Source organism: Dreissena polymorpha, chromosome 14 (genome assembly GCF_020536995.1).
Source record: "Dreissena polymorpha isolate Duluth1 chromosome 14, UMN_Dpol_1.0, whole genome shotgun sequence".
Classification (NCBI taxonomy): Eukaryota; Metazoa; Mollusca; class Bivalvia; order Myida; family Dreissenidae; genus Dreissena; species Dreissena polymorpha.
In genome coordinates, this window is record NC_068368.1 from 70959391 (window position 1) to 70981426 (window position 22036).

A 22036-nucleotide genomic window follows, 5' to 3' on the forward strand; every position below is an offset into this window, starting at 1 on the left:
ACATCTATCAGCTTGTGATTTCTTGATAGATCATTGTTATATAAACTTGTGATTTCTTGATAGATCATTGTTATATAAACTTGTGATTTCTTGATAGATCATTGTTATATAAACTTGTGATTTCTTGATAGATCATTGTTATATAAACTTGTGATTTCTTGATAGATCATTGTTATATAAACTTGTGATTTCTTGATAGACCATTGGTTATATAAACTTGTGATTTCTTGATAGATCATTGTTATACAATCTCCTCAAGTAAGGTAATGAGAGTTGACACTAAGAAACGAAGATGAAAAACGTATTCTGATAAACAAAAGTCCACAGTCTCTGGAAGTATTTTCACATTTGCAAGACTTGTTCCCAAGCATTACTGCAAATTGAATTTGTAATCTTCACCTCAACAGAATGCACCTTTTGACGAGATGAATGTGTGCTAAACACAAGAATACAAGAACAACAAATACAAATTGTACACATTTTATTTGTACTTGAATTATTTCATAGTTAAGATTATGACCCAGTCACATGTACCAATTGCTAGTGAGTAAACATTTACTAACACAAGAAAAGGAATGTCTCACTAAAATTATGTTACAATTAATGAATTTCACATAATATACAATAGCCAGCCTTTGATGATTTTTTATTTGGTTATTTCATATTGAAGCCAATAATTTATATACAAATGACTGAATGTGATGATGGTCTTTGTTTAACAGTTTGAAACGTGAAAACAACATATTAGCACTGGTCATATCACATTGCAAATGATTAAAAACAATGAAACAAGTGTTTGTATTTCATTTTTTAACGCCATCATACCCTTGTTATATTAATAAAATAGACATAAACAACATACACATTTTTTACAGTATAATACACAGTTCATTCAGCACACATAAAAATATGTAATTCTGATTGCCATGGTAACCATCCTTCAGAATCTATTTTCCAGTAATTTGTGATAATGCAAAAGCTTTCGGACTTAGTCCCAAAATACAGGTGGAAAGTACATAAATGCCCCTAGATATGAAATGTACATTATTAGTACCCCTAGATATGAAATGTACATTATTAGTTTAACAAACTTAAACATGTACATGAATGCACCATTAAGACGAAAATGAAAATGTGCACTGATAGATTACAAACGAAAATGTGAAAAGTAACATAAGAATCTGGGGTTAAAATTGTAAATGCACACTGCCAGTAATATCTTCCTCCCATAAGAACCAACAAAATTGGTTTACTTTTAAATAAATAATAAATATACGAAAACACATAGCCTCATCAATGACGAAATCCCTACATTTTGTCATGGCAACGACATCTCAGTCATGTTGTCATAACAACAACAACTCTGTCAAGGAATCGTGTGAAGCGTTCGAAAGACTGCCGGTACAAACATAAGGTATCTACTCTTCAAATACAACACCATGAAACATCACAAATGGTGTACGAATATTATTCATACACGTACAAGAAATCTCAACAGAAATTGATAATTAAGCAACAGAGTGTGTAATCACGTGACAAACAAGATGGCGACGTCCATGTCGAGGCAGGTATTTTTCGTAGTGTAATACCCTTTATTATTTGTATTATTATTTTTTATTCCGCCCACTTTCCAGCCATATTAAAAAGAAAGTTACTGTCTTTTATTTCTAAGTAATATTCGCTCTATATCTTGACTTTACTCTGTGCAAAATGTCTTAGCGGGATGACCTAACTAAGAAAATTTGCACCGAGTAAAGTCGAGATATAAAGCGAATTTAAATACGAAATAAACGCTAATCACCTTTTTACTGATATGGCTGGAAAGTGAGCGTCATTTAAAAAATAAACGGAAGTAATAAAGGGTATAAAGCAGCGAAAAATAACTGTCTCGGTATGGACGTCACCATCTTGACTATCACGTGATTACCCCCTCTGAAGCAAATCAATGCATCTAAATCTGCATCTTAAAATGACAAGTAATTACAGATGGTGTACCAATGAAGTTCATCTATGACATACCACTAAAAATCCTCAATGAACAAATACAATCCTAAACAGAAAATCCTTTCAAGGGATTAGGAGATATATGAGTCATTAAATGAAATATCTCTCTTTCAGCAAGGACATTGTTTGACTTCCTTAAAAGTTTGTTCTAGGTTTTTATATACCTGTTGCAGTCACAACAAAGTCTTATTTTTACCATTCGAGTCGAATTTAAATTCCCAATTATAAAGTTTCTTAATTAAAAAATTCTTCAACACATTGAAACAGGTTCTGTTAAGAACGGGTAAAAATTGTGTTCAAAATACAACACATCATTTGGCTCCCTGCAGATGTTACTTCTTCAGTGGCATACTCTTCTGCAGTGCAGATATCTGCTCGGTTCCCAGCGTGATCTTATCCTCTAGCTCCTGCAGCTGTATGGTGTATTTGGACTTCATCCGGATGTAGTACTGGTAGTCCTGCAGCTCTGCCCCGCTCAGACACTCCCCAAGGAACGCCTCCACCTGCTCACGCCGCCGATCAATGTCCACCTTCAACTGCTTGGCGTCCTCATGTTGCTGGTACAACCGATCACGCTTGTCCAGGGTCATTTTCTGAGTTGTTAAATATGATTTCATTACTTAAAATATATTTCTATATAACGGCTTTTATGGCATTTTTTAATGAGGTCTTTTGTTAACAAAATCCAGATAAAGCTGAAAGTGTTGTCCTTGATTAGCCAGTGCAGACTACACAGGCTATTTGTGACACTTTAATCATATACATTTCAACCTGTTTTCTGGGAGGTTCAAATATGAACAAATGACAAATTTTCAAAGTAGCGATAACTTAAAATTTGTAGAAATCAGGATCCTAAATAGTGATTTTATTCAAGGTGATAGTTTGGACAAAAATATTTAAAACAAACATTCACCAGTAAAAGGCTTATATTTTATGATTGAAAATTTACACCAGCAATTATATATTACATTTAGAATTGTCAATTTTTTATAATATTACGAAATATCAAGACATATATATTTATGTTACCTTCACTTTCTCATTAGTGTTCTCCTTGAGGCCCTGTATGGTGTTCTCTGCGCGTGCAAGCAGCCCTGACAGCTTGAGCAGCAGCCGTATGATCTTGTCGATGTCGTCAATGTACGAGCGGTACTTGTCCTTCTCCTGCTGACTGCGACACCGCGTCTCCACGAACACGCCCACCTGGCAAGAGAAGTGGAAGGGTTAGAACCGAATGTCATCCATAGCAATACAAACATGTGAATATGGCTCTCGGAAAATCTGACTTTACCCATGTACATGTCTGTGACTTTACCCATGTACGTGTCTGTGACTTTACCCATGTATGTGTCTGTGACTTTACCCATGTACGTGTCTGTGACTTTACCCATGTACGTGTCTGTGACTTTACCCATGTACGTGTCTGTGACTTTACCCATGTACGTGTCTGTGACTTTACCCATGTACGTGTCTGTGACTTTACCCATGTACGTGTCTGTGACTTTACCCATGTACGTGTCTGTGACTTTACCCATGTACGTGTCTGTGACTTTACCCATGTACGTGTCTGTGACTTTACCCATGTACGTGTCTGTGACTTTACCCATGTACGTGTCTGTGACTTTACCCATGTACGTGTCTGTGACTTTACCCATGTACGTGTCTGTGACTTTACCCATGTACGTGTCTGTGACTTTACCCATGTACGTGTCTGTGACTTTAACCCATGTACGTGTCTGTGACTTACCCATGTACGTGTCTGTGACTTTACCCATGTACGTGTCTGTGACTTTACCCATGTACGTGTCTGTGACTTTACCCCATGTACGTGTCTGTGACTTTACCCATGTACGTGTCTGTGACTTTACCCATGTACGTGTCTGTGACTTTACCCATGTACGTGTCTGTGACTTTAACCCATGTACGTGTCTGTGACTTTACCCCATGTACGTGTCTGTGACTTAACCCATGTACGTGTCTGTGACTTTACCCATGTACGTGTCTGTGACTTTACCCATGTACGTGTCTGTGACTTTACCCATGTACGTGTCTGTGACTTTACCCATGTACGTGTCATTATTCACAGGCTTATCATGGACCAAACTTTTGACGTTTATGGAATATTTTGTTAAAAGGAAGTCTCTTCTAAACAAAAGGCTGTTCTGGTTTTATGCTGTTTGCCTCTAATCAGTAATCCCCTTATCTAATCACTTAGGCTTGAAAAAGCAGCATTTAAAACTGGAATATAGTAAGAAAGGTTGTCAATTAAGACTGATTTTTTATGACACTACGTCCCAGTATATCTGAGTGGTAAAGGTCTACCTGTTTGCCAAGGGTCTCGTTCTCGGTGATGTCCGACAGCAGCTCCTTCTTGTCCTCCTTAAGCACCTCCACCTTCTTCATCATCCGCTGTAACAGCTCCTCCTGGGGGCAGGACAGAAACAAGAGAGGTAAGCAGGGAGCCATTAAAACAGATGCATTGCAGTGATTATCACCCATTCACCCCTATTCACCAAATGTGGAATATATCATTTTCAGTAAGAAGGGAACAAGTTGTTTATTTTAGACACTGTCCCAGGATTTGCTTAAAGCTTTGCTAGGAACCGCATAACTCTATTTGTGGGTTTTCAAAACAAAAGAAGGTAACTACAGAACAAAAACGATGTGATGCAAATAGAAGGAGAATGCAACAGGAAAACAACAGCAGAGATTATTATGTGGTTTGTTAGCTTTTTGTTCACAAACTCATGGCTTATTCTTCCTTCACTGTAATGTTTTGCATACAAACAAGGAATGTAAAAGAATATGAATAAAGTACTTTGATTTGATAATTGTTGTTGGTTTAGAATAAAATATCATTTAAACATGGTAACAAAACACCAAGCATAACTTACATCAAGAATGATAGGAATGCTAAAATGTCCTCTTTACTCTTTAATGTGAACAACATATTAAAACAACATTTAAATACACTTCAGTTTTAATAATACATAGTTTATACTTCCTACTCTATTGCTTACAATATTTATTATTACAGTAATGTTTAACTGCAAACAGGAATGCAGTAAAGCACAAACAGTGTAATTACACAGTCTACATAACTGCAGGTTTAATATGCATTAAAACATCAAATGTCAGATTTGTATTAATAAAACATTTCAAAACAAACACAATTGTTATCTGTATAATTATGAGTCTAGGCTATATAGCTTGGACAATGAGGCTTAATGAATGTGCTTTACTCTTCCAGTGCTGGAACCGAATTTTGAAGGCCTTTGCAAACAGTTTGGATCCAGATGAGACGCCACAAAACGTGGCGTCTCATCAGGATCCAAACTGTTTGCTATTCTGATAGTATTCTTTGAAAAAAAATCTAAGAAAATGCTAATTTTAGAAATTCAGCAGACGACATTTTTGCAGATGACAAATTTCCCAGCATGCAAAGGGTTAAACTAAAGTGCTGTCCCAGATAAGCCTGTGCAGTCAACAAAGGCTATTCAGGGATGACAAATTTCCGCTTTCATGGAATTCTTGGTTTAAAGGTAGTCTCTTTGAAACGAAAATCTAGTCCAGGTCCAGTCTGCAGACTGCACAGGCTCATCTGGGACAGCACTAAAGGCACTTGCATTCAGACACATTTTCCCAAAGCATGGCTCTGAGTTAGTTCAGTAAAGTAGGAACAGTTTTCACAGCAGCTCCATGACAGTAAATAAGAAGAAACGTAACAGTTTGTGTACCTTTTTCTGTGCGAGGGTGTCATTGTCTGCGATGTCGTGTCCTAACTGATGGCTGTCTGTGAGTTTTCTTATCTCCAACTCTATCATGGCCTTCGGTGGAGACACGTAGTAATTTGAAGGCATCGGAGAGGTGGGCCTGCAGGCAACAAAGCAACGTGAAATTGATCAAAAACACAAGTCACCTATAATGACCATAATAATGATGCAATGAGTTGTAGACCATCTATATATGTATGTTCAAATACAATAAGTTTAAATGGGTTGTTTTGTTGATTAATTTGAATTTAATTAACTCCACTTCACTATGGTAATTGTCAAACATATCAGGAAGATAATTGTACATGAAACAAAATTTTGAATATTACTTACTCATCTGACTTTTCTTCTGACTTCTGTGGCGTCGATTTCTCATCGCCCTTGGTTGCCGAGCGAGGCCGTCGCTCCTCTGGAGTCTCGGGTTCCACCTGGAGGATTCCATCAAGGAACTGCATGCGGCTCATCTTGCTGTCAGACTGGAGCACCTCACACAGCTCCCTCTCGCTTTCCCCTAGCACCTTGGCCAGCTCCTGGGCCCTCAAGTCACACTCCAGCTCCTCGGCCGATGGCTGCCGGCCATGCTGCACACTGACGAGGGGGGCCACTGTCTGGCGGCCGTGGTTCAGGCTGACTTGGCTGAGCGCGGGCTGCACTGGCTGATCTGGTAAGGTCTGGTCGGCGCGATTTGAGTGAGTTGAGCGATCACTACGATTAACCGAAGTGGAAATGTTTTGAGTATGTGGAGAAGTGTTGGACATTTTTGTCTGACTGCTGGGGTGCCTGTTGTCAGATGTGGGGGGATGTTGCCAGCTTTGAGGAGGGCTGGACATGGAATGAGAAGGCACTGTTCCAGGGTTTTGTTCACTGTCTCTGGTTTTTTCTTTGGGATGGTGATTTTGTTGAAATATAGCTACATTTTGGTTATCAGATTTATGAATGTGACTACGGGTATTGGGTGAAAACGTGGTCTCATGGTTCCATTTCTGTCTACTTTGAACACTAGTGACTTGCGTATTTTCTTTGTTCTTAACAGTATCATTTGCATCACCGTGATGCCTTGAGTCTGGACTAGAAACACTTGAGTTTTGATCTCGCACAAACTGCTCGTTTTTCCAGCTGCGTGCAGGCACTTGCGGCTCCGGTATCGACTGACCCGGACTTCGCTTCATGTCCTGACTTTGACTAAAGTTCACAACATTATTCTGATGTAAAGGATTATGAATATTGGCACTGTTGTTTGATTTATTTGCATATGGCTTCGGGCCATGATTCTGAAATGAGTCTTTTCTGTAACTAGAGCTATTTGACACAGCAGGTTGTTGTTGCTTGTAAGTCCTGTTAGGAACCACAGGAGGCGTTGAAGACACAATGTCAGCCATATCCTCACTATGTTTACTTTCATCATCGCTCACTTTTTTCACCACCGGTCGAAGCCGGTCTCTAAAACTATCACTATGAGTCACAGAACTTTCCAATCGCTCTAAAGAGTCTGCTTTGTGATTTTCCATGCTAGAGTCTTTTTTCTCATCACCAGTTGCTCCAGAAGATCCATTGCTATGTAACCGTTCACGACTGCCTGACCTGGTAGAGCCAGGTGAATGTGCAAACACTTCAATGTTTTTCACGCGATCCTTCACAGTAGGCCGTGGTTCCTCAGACACACTGTTACGATCGCCTGGCCGCTGAACGACCGTGTCGGTAAAACTTCCCGAGCTGGTCATACTGGTTGGTAAATTAACCTTGGGCAACGGTTGGGCCACTGATTTCACCACATGGGGGACCGAGGTCACGTCAGCAGACTGGAAAGCCGGAACCTGTGGCGGCGACCTACGGTATTGATTTGATGAGCGCTGACCCAGATTGGGTGAGTCACGACCCTCTAGCCTCTTGCGGGGAGGTTTGTTTGGCGTCTCGTTGTTCTCTGGGAGAGGCTGGAAGGTGTTAACATCCTGTTGCTGTCTCAGCAATGTGGTGTCAGACGTGGTACGCTTGTACTTGCCGAGCTCACGAGGGGACCGGGTCTTGTAGGAGCCGTACGAATCATCAGCACATCTGCAATGTACACAGGAATGAGTTGTAAATAATATGTACACAAACTACAAACAATTAAGATTTTTTAAATAAAGAAGGAATGAGTATAAGATTTATTTAATTAAATGCAAATGTAACGATTTGTTTTCAAAACAAGGTTTTAGTGTGAGTTGTCAGGACAGACTTGTTTTTCATGATAAATGTTTGTTCCATGCAAAAAGTATGTAAAAAACAATGGGGCTGTTGACATTATTTTAATGCTGCTTTGGTCACATCCATATTGGGGAAGTATCACATGCAGGGACTGAGCTTTAAGGATGTGATCAAAACAATCTGACTTAACAAATGAAGAAAACTGCTCTGAAATTCAATGGCAAAAGTTAATACAAACAATCATCAATGACTGTTAGACAAGTACTTGGTATGATGATATAAACAATCACTTGTCAGATACCGGTATATATCCGCAAACATCCTGCTCTTAGTTACTTTATTGCTCAACAGCTGTTCAAATATTACCCAAATAATAACAATAGGCACTTGAAATGATTAAGTCAGTACATTTACATACACAAATAAAGGGTAAATTCCTCCAGTTTTTGCACCAAAATGTTTCTTAAACCTTAACGACAGTCTCTTTTTCCACTTTCTTGTTTCTGACACAAAAATCCCCTCCTCTATAATTGGTTTCCGCTTCTTCGAACCTTGTATCAACTTCACATTTAAATCCATTATTCTTCATATATTCAGTTATACATACATTACAGTAAGTACTTAATATACAGAAACCATGAATAACCTGCTTCAATTAACATAAAGGTTGTATCTATCTATGTATCCATTTCAAGTATGACATCTTTTATTCTTAAAGCATACATTTATGCAGAAAAACCTTACCCAATCTGGAGTCACTCAATTGTTATCCAAACAAAATCTGTTTTACAAATCAGCAAAGAAAATATACAGTTATCTTTTTAATATTAATCTGATAACTCCTTATATGTCATGCAATTTGAACAGGTTTTGTCCAGAGGTATTTTCACACCAATCACTTATCCTGGGCCATCAAGAGTGTCTTATCTGACTCATCAATTATCAGTTATTAACACACCTGTCAGCCTGAATTGTGACTTTCCTACTTTAATTTAAAATGGTGTGCAGTAATTATTAGCAATTATCACATTCTGTCAGAACACATTCTCTGCATATCATCTTTATAGAACTATAGATGATGATGTTAACAATTTTACTTGGAGATCTAGCACACTTAGAGAAAATAATGACAACTTGATATTTATAATTGTAAGTCAGGCAGATTATATTTATATAAATAAGCTTTACAATGATCACATATTAATACCGCTAAAACTGATAGAGGTCAACTTAAGATTCTTTTAAAATGAAGAAATATTGTGGTATTTCATAATTTTTTAATGAAAACACACACTTGTTCATTAGAACTTAGAAATAAAATAATGTATTGCCTTAAATATATACATTCAGACATATCACAAAAACACATACTGGAACTTTTTCTCAGATTTAAGTATTATTTCATAAATAAAAACCTGACATATTCTCACATAAAAACAACTCGTTTAAAGCATGTATGTCAAAGTGCACCACAATACAAAAGTGTTGTTATTGTTGTTTTTTCAATGTAATAATAAATAGGTAAAGCTAACGATTAAGACAAATGACAAAGACAAGTAAATCTGGAAAGGACCACTAACCTGTAGATTGACTACTGTTGGATGTTATAAATTTCACAGAAAGACATTTATGAGGAATGTGGATGGGTAAAAATCACCATAATATTTGTACTGCATAATTTAGATTAAGTAGTAGTTAAGAAGGTGACAATTTCTGTCAAGCCTATATCTACAGCAACAATAAACCAGTCAGATGCAATGACAGTTGCATGTGATAAACTTAAACATGAGTCATGCTTGTTTACATGTTAAGCAAGCAATATGTAATTTATGGGATTAGTTCAAGCACATTTCTTTTTTTTAGCAAATTAAATCTTAACACCTCGAATACATCTAAAGAAGTAAGAACTGCATAGCTACCTGACTCCCCAACGTTGGAATGCATACATGTTCGTACTAAATCCAAAAAAACACTAAAAGTTTTGTACTCCAAAAATGCTTCACTCAGTGTATCTCATCTTTAAGCGGTTTTTAAATATGTCACTATCATATAACACATGTGCAGATTGAATTACAATTTTGCACTAAAACAAAAACTGAATTTTTTTTAATTAAAACTCTGGAATCATGAGCTCATAAAAATCCTGACCACCTTAGCAAATGACCACAAAGCAACACAAAACGCTTCCATCAAGATCATAAGCTGTAATCCCTGCTATCTGGAGCTGCAGAAGTCACAAATCCATTTGGGCCACCAAATCACAGATCATTAAAACCACCAGTCTTCACCCTGCTTTTAGTGTACACCACCTTTATGGACACTGCTCAGTGATATCCTGCACTTAAACAACATTTAACAGCAATTCCACCTGCACTTCTGTAATTGCAAGGGTCCAGAAACCACAAGAAAGTTTTACCACCTGCTTATTTACTGCCATTCCCAACATACCACCGACCCTTGGGACGGCAAGATGAGGAAACATGCATGTACCAAGAATAGGATCCCAGAGCTGAGATTTCACGAGATTCCTACAATGTCCAACTGGTGCCACTTGGCGCCTGAACAATAATTCAAACAAAACTAAGTCCTGGCTGCCCTTCAGTGAACTAGTACTCTTCACTATTGATACATTTTATTTTTACATAGTATAATTTTGTATACACAAGTATACATTGGGTTAGTCCCATATGTGGAAACTTTGAAGTCATAGATCACTAGCAATTAATACTTCACATCTCTGCATTGCTCATGATCACACAAACTGAACATACAAGTAGTATCAATGTTCCTGCTCTGTCTTGACACAACACTGTTCTATTAATCCTGTAACCCCACTGAATCAGACTGTGAACACAACTCATCAGAGCCCCTTCTGAAAATTCTTACTTTCACAGAACTCTTTTAATTTACTACCAGGAGAGTGGTACCCGATAAAGATCTTCTCTAGATAACAGATGTTCTATGAATGAGATCCTGAGCAACCTGCAGTAAAGGCCTTTCACTCCCCTAGGATTTGTAACCAGCAGTCGTAGACTCAACAAACTAAGTGAGCCACAATCTGTGAAAACCGGGCTTAATGCATGTGCGTGAGCGCCATCCCAGATTAGCCTGTGCAGTCTGCTTATCAGGGACAACACTTTTCTGCCTAAACTTGATATTCGCTAAATGAGACTTCCCTTACAAAAAAAACAACAACAACAAAATTGGAAAGTGTTGTCCCTAATTAGCCTGTGCAGGTCAATCTGTGTTGACACTTTACACACCTGCATGCCTTTTTTCCCAGAGCTCAGTTCAAGTTATTTTTACATACAAACAGCTTTCATTCAACATCTTCAACTCTGTGGAAAACTACAAAAACTGGTGTTTCATTATTAAAGTATGAGAAAGGCGGATTGTATAATATTTCATCCAGTAGAAATGATATCCAGCAATTACAAGAAGTTATCTCCAGGAAAGAATTGAGAGGTCCCCCCAGAGCATTATAACCCGGCTCTAATTAGCAATAGCATACTCATATACATACTGGTTCCATTTAGAAGCAGCCAATACTATTGCGCCCACACTCTAATGAGAGAGATACACTCACTTGAATTGGCAAAGGTCACTTTATTGTTGTAAATATAAATTACACCTGTAGAATACTTTGTAATTCATATCCAGAATAGTACCATTTGCAGACAAAGGATTGACTAGAACACACAGTTTTCAAGGTAAAAAAGATTGACACATTCTTTATATAGAACCTGATCAATCTTCCATATCAGAATGTTAATAAACCACTAGTAGTCTGTGAGTACAAAGAAAGCTGACCCATTTTACACTTAACCACTTAGATATGTATTTTAGACACATTTGTAGCCCCTTAGAAAGTTACATTTAATTAAATACTTTTCTTACTATATTCAAGTTTTAAAGTGTTGTTTGCACCTGTTTGTTTCTGGGAGTGTTTTTTTGTCAAGCCAAATGCAATCGTGGATACCGTAATTACTCTATGTTTTCGGACACTCTAAGTTTTCGGACACCCCTTTTTTTAGCAAAAATAAATATTTTTTTGTGACTTAATTTTCGGACACACGAGTTTTCGTCCATAATTAAAGTTTTCGGACAGTATATTTTACAGCGCTATTTTACCAAATTTCGGTCCTGTTTTCAAAATCTAATGACACTTCGATCATGGGGTTTTACAACCAGATTAACATCATAAAACATGGCAGGTGCATGCCTGAGAGAAACTGACCATTACATTTGCCTTATTGGGTAAATAACCCTGTAAACCGGTATTAAACAATGGTTTCTTCCGATAGCATAAGCGTTATGACAATTACCAGGGGTAGTGCCAATTAAAGGTTCAATTATCTACCGCAATGGTACTACCCCTTCTCAGTAAAATAACTGTGACAAATACTAAACACTTCAAAGTGTGATGCACCCTATTGCAAGTTTTACGAACAATGGAAGGTGTTAGACAACTATCGGAAATGAACAAACAAAGAATTCATAGTTTGCTTTTTTAATCGCCTTAATTACAGGTTCATACTAGCGAGTATCGGTACATCACATGCTCATCTTTGAACTCGTTGGTCAAAGTACAACCTTGTAGTAACTTTCTGTCAAATAAATTAAGCATTTTAAAAAAATGCAGTGCACACATATATAACTGTAATTTATACTATATGGTATTTTACAAGCACGTGCTATTACCGGTAGTTGTTGATACAATTTACGCTATTTTCGGACACTTTAATTTGCGACTCTAAGTTTTCAGACACCTGTATTTTGCGAATATTTTTCGTATCTAAGTTTTCGAACACAATTTTTTAAAATTATTTTTAAGTGTCCAAAAACATAGAGTAATGACCGTAAGTCTTTTACTGTTAAACTAATTAAATGCATGAAAACGGAAAATTTCTTTGCTAAAAATTAACTAAAACATTTTGTTCATATATATACTAAGTAATCTCATTAACTCCCTCTTTCTAAATTTGCTAAAATCGCTAGCAATTTAAGGATAAACCCTAAACCTCAAGCACAAAATACATAAAAGTAACAAATATGAAAGCAATAAAATACCAGGACTAAACATGCAGAATTATAGCTAAATAAGCCACTTTAACGACACCACAACCCTGGTTTTTGTTGCAAGAACAGTTGCCATGACGTTTGAATCCTATAACTACAATAACAACATCGCATTTAATTTGCAAAACATTCTTGGTCTATTTCTGCTGTAGAACAATAAACATTTGGATTTCTGGTTTACATCAAAACATTCCACCATTTTATGCAATAACAACAACTGTTATTTCCAGAGACAATACAGTTGTTGCATCTCCCCTGGGAAAACGATTTGCCAAAATTAAAATGGCAGCAACTTACAATATAGATTGTAAAGCAGAATAAATGCATTACTATCTCCCTTAAGAACACAATTTGAATAAATTACAATGGCCGCAACTATAAAGATCATTAAACAAAAACAAAAGCAATAATTTATCATACATTTTAACACATGATACAAAATTCAATTTTACCTTCATTTCATGTGTTTCAAATAGGAATCTGGATGCAATAAAAATAACTGTTGACAATAACCCTTATTATCTCCTTTCAAGTAAACACCAATAATGAGAAAACATTTAAGGAATTCCTCCAGTCACTCAGTCCAGCACAACTGATTATAGCCTGGACAGTGGTCAGCCATTAAGGACTGAGCAGTCCTTTGAAGTAAGTCAATAAACTTTGACCATAAACACAGACCACCTTGCCAGATACTACCTGTTAATAGCATTCACAGGTAATTTGATCAGCATTTAATGTTTGTCGTGAGTCAGGTAGCCAAATATTCCCAGTCCACAACACAAACAACCAAACAGCTGAATTTCCTGACCAGACAACACAGTACAACAGAATGCAAAAACACCTGATAACCAACATTGATAGAGAATCCTCGACTCAAAAACGTATCACCAAAAATAATATAACAGCTTTGATCCAATTAATTTGGAACTGCAAAACAGTTAAGAGATCCAAATATTTGAATACCTGTGTGAAATTTTCTCAATAATCTAAAGTCCTCGAAATGTCCCCAACATCAAAGAGACAATCATGAGAAATAGTCTCCACCCTACCATGTGTCTTTCTGTCCCGCAAAGAAGTGATAAGGGGAAGTGTGTGAGATAATTTCAATGACTCAAGCAACATGCTCCCTTCGGTTTATCACAGAGTTGAGAGATGAAGCTATTGCAGAGAGGAAATGACTTCCCTTTTCACAACAACACAACTATTCTAATCCAGTTGACATTCACCAAAATAGCACCCACTTCAGCAAGCTATTCCATCATTTAAAAACAATCTAGAGTATTCGGCAAATCTTCAAATATATAGAAAAAACTTAAGCGCCAAATTTTTCATTTGAATATTAAAATCTCGAATGAAAGGTCACAAAATGTGCACATCGAGTTATTTAAATTTAAACGGAGTGAGAAATTGTAATCCAAAGAACAGTGTCCCATGATTAAACTGAACCACAGATTTGAGTTACCACAAATTTCCATAAAGTAACCCATTAAACAACACAGCGGTGTGTGTCCAACCATGCACAGAAGGTGGTTATAGAGAATAATTGAATTATCACAAAGAGCGCTGCATAGAAGGTAGCAGCCATAGATCATCAGCCGGGGCTGATTACTGCTGTTCCTGCAGCTGATTGTTGAGACTAATCATGTGGATATACATCTGGACAGGTGCTTGCTAGCTTGCGACCAGCCAGTCTGGGGGTGGAAATGTTTTCATACAACACATATCAGATACATATCATCGCCCACATCAAGAGGCATTATATTCATTGTTGTGGATATCTTCAGTAGAGAAAGATATTTATAGGCTTTATATAATTTGCAAGAGACCACCGACCAACACTTCAAAATTCATAACTGTTCCCATTTACATTTAAAGCCCAGATTAATACATGTGCTTAAAGTTTTGCAGTACGCACAGGATTATCTGGGACTTTTTATGGAATCTTTGATGTTTGAAGGAAGTCAGGGATGACACTTTATGCACTGCATTAAGCCCGGTTGCCCAGAGACAGGCTAAATTATTCCTGTTAAGCCATTAAAATTACTTATCGCAGCTTAAGTAAGTAAACAGAATCTAAAGTTAAGTAATTAACCTGAATATATGTAAAATAGAATTGCATGCTTAAACACTAGCAAATTGTAAGGTGTTTTTTTCATTTATCAAACATTACACAATCCTTTTAATACTAATTGGAATATAATTGTGATTGATCTGGTTGTATAAATTTTGCTTTAACATTATTAAGCTCTTATACTTAATTGTTACATGCAAGACAAGATGTAATGGCAGACTCCTGGTTCTTGTCATTTACATGGCAACATGGGAGAAGTAATTATTTTAGCAACTGGCCACTTGAAATAGCAGGCATCCATAGCCTGGCTGCCAAACAATTAAGAAACATGGAGCCTTTAATAAACTCTCCCATGCTAGATTTAACATGGTGGGTGAATGAATGAAGATATATTGTCTATTGTGAACTCTATACTTCGAGAATTTCTTACTTATTTCAGTACTAATAAAAACGAACAATGCAACAATCAATTTTTGTTGGAACTGAACAAAACATCAGAACTCAAGAATCGTTGAATTAGATTTGGAACTAAATCAACAGGCCAGATTTATGAAATAAACTGTACTGAATAATCATATGAAAAATAATCATATGAAAATTAATGAAAAATAAATCTAGAGCAAACATGCAAATGATTCATTTAAAACAATTTTCAACCAAATTAGCACATGCCACAATGATAGATGTTAAAAATAGGAAAACTTTCACTTCATGTAAAATACATAATTGATCATCTGGATATATTCAAAATCTGAGATGCATTGATAGAATATTATTAGGTTTATGAAAATTTACACAGCCCTTATATACTTATCAGATAAAATCTCAATTTATTCAATATACTTTTGTCTCAAATATCAAATTAGCTTGAGACATGGTTGAAAGTAAATGGGCATGAAATGGTATTTTCTGCTCCTATATATAAGGACTGAGTGTGACATGCAAAAATGGATCTTAAGCCATATGGGCCCAGCATAGCTCCAGACCGGCCTACACAGTCTGGCCAGGAGCTACCCAGTGGTTGTCAGACAAGGTTTCGTAATCTTATCAGCAAACTAGGTAGCTCCAGAGCAGACTGCACAGTCTGGCCAGGAGCTACCCAGTAATTGTCAGACAAGGTTTCGTAATCTTATCAGCAAACTAGGTAGCTCCAGACCAGCCTGCACAGTCTGGCCAGGAGCTACCCAGTGGTTGTCAGACAAGGTTTCGTAATCTTATCAGCAAAATAGGTAGCTCCAGACCGGCCTGCACAGTCTGGCCAGGAGCTACCCAGTGGTTGTCAGACAAGGTTTCGTAATCTTATCAGCAAACTAGGTAGCTCCAGACTGGCCTGCACAGTCTGGCCAGGAGCTACCCAGTGGTTGTCAGACAAGGTTTCGTAATCTTATCAGCAAACTAGGTAGCTCCAGACTGGCCTGCACAGTCTGGCCAGGAGCTACCCTGTGGTTGTCAGACAAGGTTTCGTAATCTTATCAGCAAACTAGGTAGCTCCAGACCGGCCTGCAATCTGTGTATTAAAATGTTAATATTTTGAGAAAGTTAGACAAGATTTAGATATATCAGTTCATTTGATTTAAAGCAAGATGAGGCAAATATTGTGTTATCTTTTGAAGTTAAACACATATGTTGATTTTAAATGATAACTTTTTTTGTTATAAATGTACCCGCCACTTTTTTTTAACTGATCAATTTTTGTCTTAAGGAGGATATTAATAATTTTCTAAAGCACAATTTTCAAGAATTCCAAACATGAATTAGGATGATGTTTGATGTTTCTATTATTCCCTTTTTGTCTTTGGTAAGGCCAAAAAATCAAAAAGGTCCGTTTCTGGTCTCCTTGGAAAAAAACCAACGGGTCGGTAGGTAGGGATTTCTTTTTTTTTTTTGGGGGGGGGGGGTACTAAAATGGAAAGGTACTAAAGCTTATTATAAGAAATACATGTGTATATATGCTTTGTTTGCTTGATATTACATCTTATATGAACAAAAATGAACATGCTTTATTTTTATTTTTTTTTGGCAACCCCAATTAAAAGTTTACAGTCGGCGCCGATTCGGGAGATACGGTCGGACCAAATTTTTTTTTTGGCCTAACTCAGATTTTCCTTGTTCTTCTGCAAAAAAGTCGTTCATACCAGCAATTAATTCTTCAAATAAGCAGCAATATGAAGTCAACATGGAGATTAAATTGACATGGCTTATGGTTTAATCTACAGCTTCTCTCTGCTGTCTTGAGATTATCAGATTTTATCATCATTAATACAAAACTTTGACAACTTGTTCATAAATCTGACAAAATGTCTGGTTATTTTGAAGTCTGCCAGTTGTAGGTCATGGTTTAACAAGAATTAATTCAAATGTTTACACAAGTATTAATGTTCCACACAGTTTAAATGGTGATATTTAATAGAAGCAAATAAACAAAATCCAACAACATGAAATTTGTGTAAGTAATATTTAGGTTAAAGCAATGGGTCATTTGTGTGCTGTTGCAACATATATTTTTTTGGATATTGAACGTCCTTACAACTGATTAATACAAATTGAAATTTAATATTCTTATAATATGTAATAACAATTATATGTATACTGTTTGGGCAATAATACTGCAAGATGAGCCATGACAAAGATAAAAGAACCTCTCTACCAAATTCATGCCCTAATTTTTTTTTTATTATGATGTGCAGTGTAATGAAATGAGTTTTAATCCATATGCAGTCAGCATAGCCCCAGACCATGCAGCCTACCCATCTGCAGTCAGCATAGCCCCAGACCATGCAGCCTACCCATCTGCGCAGTCTTGCCAAGAGCTACCCAGTCTGGTATAAAATCATGCGAGGTTTGGTGGTCTCCTTTGCAAACAGGATAAATACAAACCAGACTATAAAGTACACAGGCTAGTCTGGAGCTATATGCTGGCAGCATTTGGCATAAGACCCTTTTACGCATGACTTCGCTTATATAAAATAAGTTAACCAGTGAACATAAAAGTTCAGAATGTTGCAAAACAAACCATAAAACCTTATTATTTGCAGTATTTCAGGATCCTATCTAATTAATGTCAGTGAAATAACATAATAAAACAAGGTACCTGACTTTTCCCTCAATTATCTAGGCCAATGAAAGATGCTGATATAATATGGAACACTACACCACAGATAAAACTTGTCTCATAAATATACATAATATCTCATTCTTCTGTCTTTCATCAAAGATTAATACTTTTTATATATACCGACAATGTAAACAAAAATGAAATAGAAATTTTGTAGGGTATTTCTGACTTCTTTGTCTTGCTTATTTGTTTGGTTCAATGACATATTTATTGGGTCAAAGGAGTTGGATTGCATTTATTATTTCAGGGCATTCACCTGTGTATCATATGTAAAAGTTAATTGATTTTTAAGTTGATGTTGACTTTGTACAGCATGCATCACAGGAAAAGTTAATTTTCCATATAAACAGGTTTCAAATTTAACATTTCATCATCAAATGAAGTCATACAAATTTGTTATCACTAAAATGATTAATATTGAAAAAAGTTCATAGATAAGAATCGGGGCTTTCAACAATATTTGTGACAAGGGAGGTAAATCCTAAATAAGAATTTTACAGAAACTTTAGGTTGCAGTAGTTGTTTCCCTTGATTTAATTTGGCTCATTATAAAACAAACTTTAGGTTGCAGTAGTTGTTTCCCTTGATTTAATTTGGCTCATTATAAAACAATGTTTCACTACTAATTTCATGATTTTTATTATCATGATATGTAATTTTATGTGTCACTTTATTACTAAAATTGAATATTAGAATAATGAATATAATACAAATGTTGTTGTTTGATAAATGGTTACCAGGTACATTGAACTTTGTTTCATTGCAGCTCTAAGATTCTGAAGGGTAGAAATGGAGAGAAAGGGAGAGAACTATGACAACACTAACCTGCCATTCAGATCTGCCACATTGTCTGTTCCCTCCATGAACTCCACTGGCGGAGGAGGGAAATCCGCAGTAGCGTTCAGATCCACAGGCACTTCCACCTCCCCGTTCTTCAAAGGCGTTGGCATGGGCGGTGGTTCAGGGGTGGCTCTGTCACGAGACAGCGGGGGAGAGTGCAGCGCACAAATCTGCTTAGCATCCAACTGACTGTGAGAGGTCTGGGGTGAAAGGTGCAAGGCTGATTTTGCTTCCATAGCGGCCGCCGGCTCCTGTTTGTAGGACTGCGACAGGGACACCTGCACTGTGGACTTTGTAGACACCACCTGCATGGATATCCCGACAGGCTTATGTTGCTCAGAGAACCTGCGGGCCTGCCGCCTGAGCTGCGCCGCGTACGCATCCTCTTTAAGAGTTCCAGTGTTGGCCTCCCAGGCTCTGGTCCCAGATGGGGCAATGACCCCAGCCTCCTCCTGGTAGGCACTCTTCAAGGCTTCTTGCTGACTAGGATCCACACGACTCAGTAGGAAGGACTCAGACTTGCTGTTGATGAAGCGGCGGGGCGGGAGGGCTGGTGGGCTCTCACTGTGGACCCCTGGGACGGGCGGAGGTGGGCGGCGGGGGTAGTCCCCTGTGGACAGGTTGTGATAGATCGGGGCGGTCACCATGGTGCCGTCATCACCAGCAGGGGGGCTGAAAGCAGAAAAGGGGAACAATTAACATTATGGTAGGAACATTTTCTGATTCTAAGAACTGAGACATTTGGTTTGTAAAATGTTAACAAATATTTTCAACATTACGATACCAGCCCAAGAGTAAAACACTGCAAATGTGTTTCTTACCATACACAAATAATGTTACAACCAGCAAGATTCCAAAATACCATCCATGATATCAGTAAATACTTGAACTGACAGAAGCAACAGTATTGAGATCAATACTGTTATTATACCAAATATGAGATAGCCTTTATACAAACTTAAATGGACATACACTTCAACACCGTTATTTCGAACACCGATAATCCGAAGTCACCGTTATTTCGAAGTATTTTTCCGGTCCCGATTTTGGTTCTTCTTTGTTTAACGTAAAATTTCATTGTTAATCCGAACTTCGTTAAACCGAAGAAATCGTTAATTCGAAGTGATTCTGTCGGTCCCAACACTATAATTCGCACCTAATTATCAATCTTTAATCCGAAGTCAAAACTGCAAAATACTGAGCGTAATTTCACACCTTTGTCGTGGCGCGTCAAAAGCCGATAATTACACCTTTGTCGTCTGCGCCAACGCCGGTGTTCAGAGAGACATTGCGTATTATTTAAAAAAAAGGTTAATTCATTTCCGAACATGTATTCATATGTATGTATGTCTGATAATTTGTGCTATTCGTTTTATTTTATATGTTCTGTAAATAGAGAAAAATAGAAACAAGAAAAAGAATCGTTATATTCCCCCGTTTGTTACTTTCTTTTACCGTTTGTTACGGTTCTTTAATCCGTTAATTCATTTCCAAAAAATGTATTCATCTGTATTTACATGTATGACAATTTGTGGTATTCGTTATATTTTATATGGTCTGGTAATTTGTGCTATTCGTTATATTTTATATGTTCAGATAATTAGCGCATATTCATTATATTTAACATGTTTTGTACTTAGAGAAAACATAAAAAGAAGAACAAGAATCGTTTTATTCCTTCGTTTGTTACAAGTAGAAATCTATTGCAATCTGACTAGTTTACTTTTTTTAAGTAAACAACTATTAATAGTAGCGTTTAACTGAACCATGCGAGTTCCACAACGTTTTATTATTACAGAATCCTCAGAAGTCGTCTGTCAAATGTTTATTTCGAATTATCGTTAATCCGAAGTTTTTTTAACGGTCCCGACGACTTCGAAATAACGGTGTTGAAGTGTAAAAACAAAACAAAGGCATATATCACAACAAAATCTGACTTCACTTATAAAATGGCTAAGCTAATCCCAATAAATCAAATGGCGAAATGTAACTGCTTCTGAAGTAAGCATGTGAACAGCCTTAAGGGAGTACCTATATATAAGAATTGCGCACAATATCCATGTGTCCTACTTTCTTACTTTACACTGAATTTGACTGTTAAGTTAAATTGTACAGTCAAGCCGGAGCCACCAAACTGGCTGTCATAAAGACTTTATACAAAAGGCAACGTAACTAAACCAACATGGTGTTTTTAGATAACTGAAAATTTTAAAAGTATATCTAGTACATTTTACTTAAGCAAGAATTGCTTTAAACAATAAGTGAATCTAAAACCTAAGCTATCTGAAGATTTATCTAACTGACTGCACTAACAAACTACTGTCAAAACACAGGAAAACTGATATAAATCTTAACATTGTGTAAAATAACAACAAATCAGTTAAAAGGCATCCCAAACTAGCCAAAAACCATTCTTTTTTTGGATGCAACAATCTGTTTGCACTAAGTAACATTAGCACTAATTCTTGGCTTCCTCACACCTATGTTGTAGTCCCCAATTTCACACCCATTGTCAAGGAGAATATTAAACTATCATAATTTAAATGGTGATGATTGGTGCTATAGAAAGACACAGCAACCTTTATTATTCATTATTCCATTATTTATCACTTTACCTTCCACATTTAATGAATACAATTTATAGACTTCCACAAAAATGTAGAGCAATCTTAAATTTCAATTGTGGACTATTTTCTTTGAAAAACTTTAATGAAATAACATAACTTTTTATAATAGAACCACATCATAAATTGAACTATAGACTCAAAATTTCTACTTGAAAATATACATTTAAAATTTTCATACTTTTCTTTGTTTGTAATCCAATTTACTAATTTAAATGTCTAATGATATAATATAGCTCCAACGATTCAATTAGAGCTAATTGTGATTGTTTCATTAACATTTACACTAAAAAAATACACTGAAAAAAAACTTTTTATATAGTTTTATATTTATTATTACACTTGA

General features: G+C 36.6%; 1 protein-coding gene across 4 annotated transcripts in view; it reads right to left on the bottom strand.

Moving 5' to 3' along the window:
- Positions 1 to 468: 468 nt before the first annotated feature.
- LOC127857655 (protein Shroom3-like) overlaps positions 469 to 22036 on the bottom strand; it is a 173691-nt gene continuing 152123 nt past the window's right edge. For all 4 annotated transcript variants that reach the window (XM_052394234.1, XM_052394235.1, XM_052394236.1 and 1 more), the window contains 6 exons: positions 19052 to 19738; positions 6111 to 7829; positions 5742 to 5877; positions 4327 to 4428; positions 3034 to 3207; positions 469 to 2597 (listed from right to left, as the gene is read on the bottom strand). In XM_052394234.1, coding sequence (XP_052250194.1) covers positions 2337 to 2597; positions 3034 to 3207; positions 4327 to 4428; positions 5742 to 5877; positions 6111 to 7829; positions 19052 to 19738 — 3079 coding nt within the window. In that variant the 3' untranslated portion in view covers positions 469 to 2336. The remainder of the gene's footprint in view (positions 2598 to 3033; positions 3208 to 4326; positions 4429 to 5741; positions 5878 to 6110; positions 7830 to 19051; positions 19739 to 22036) is intronic.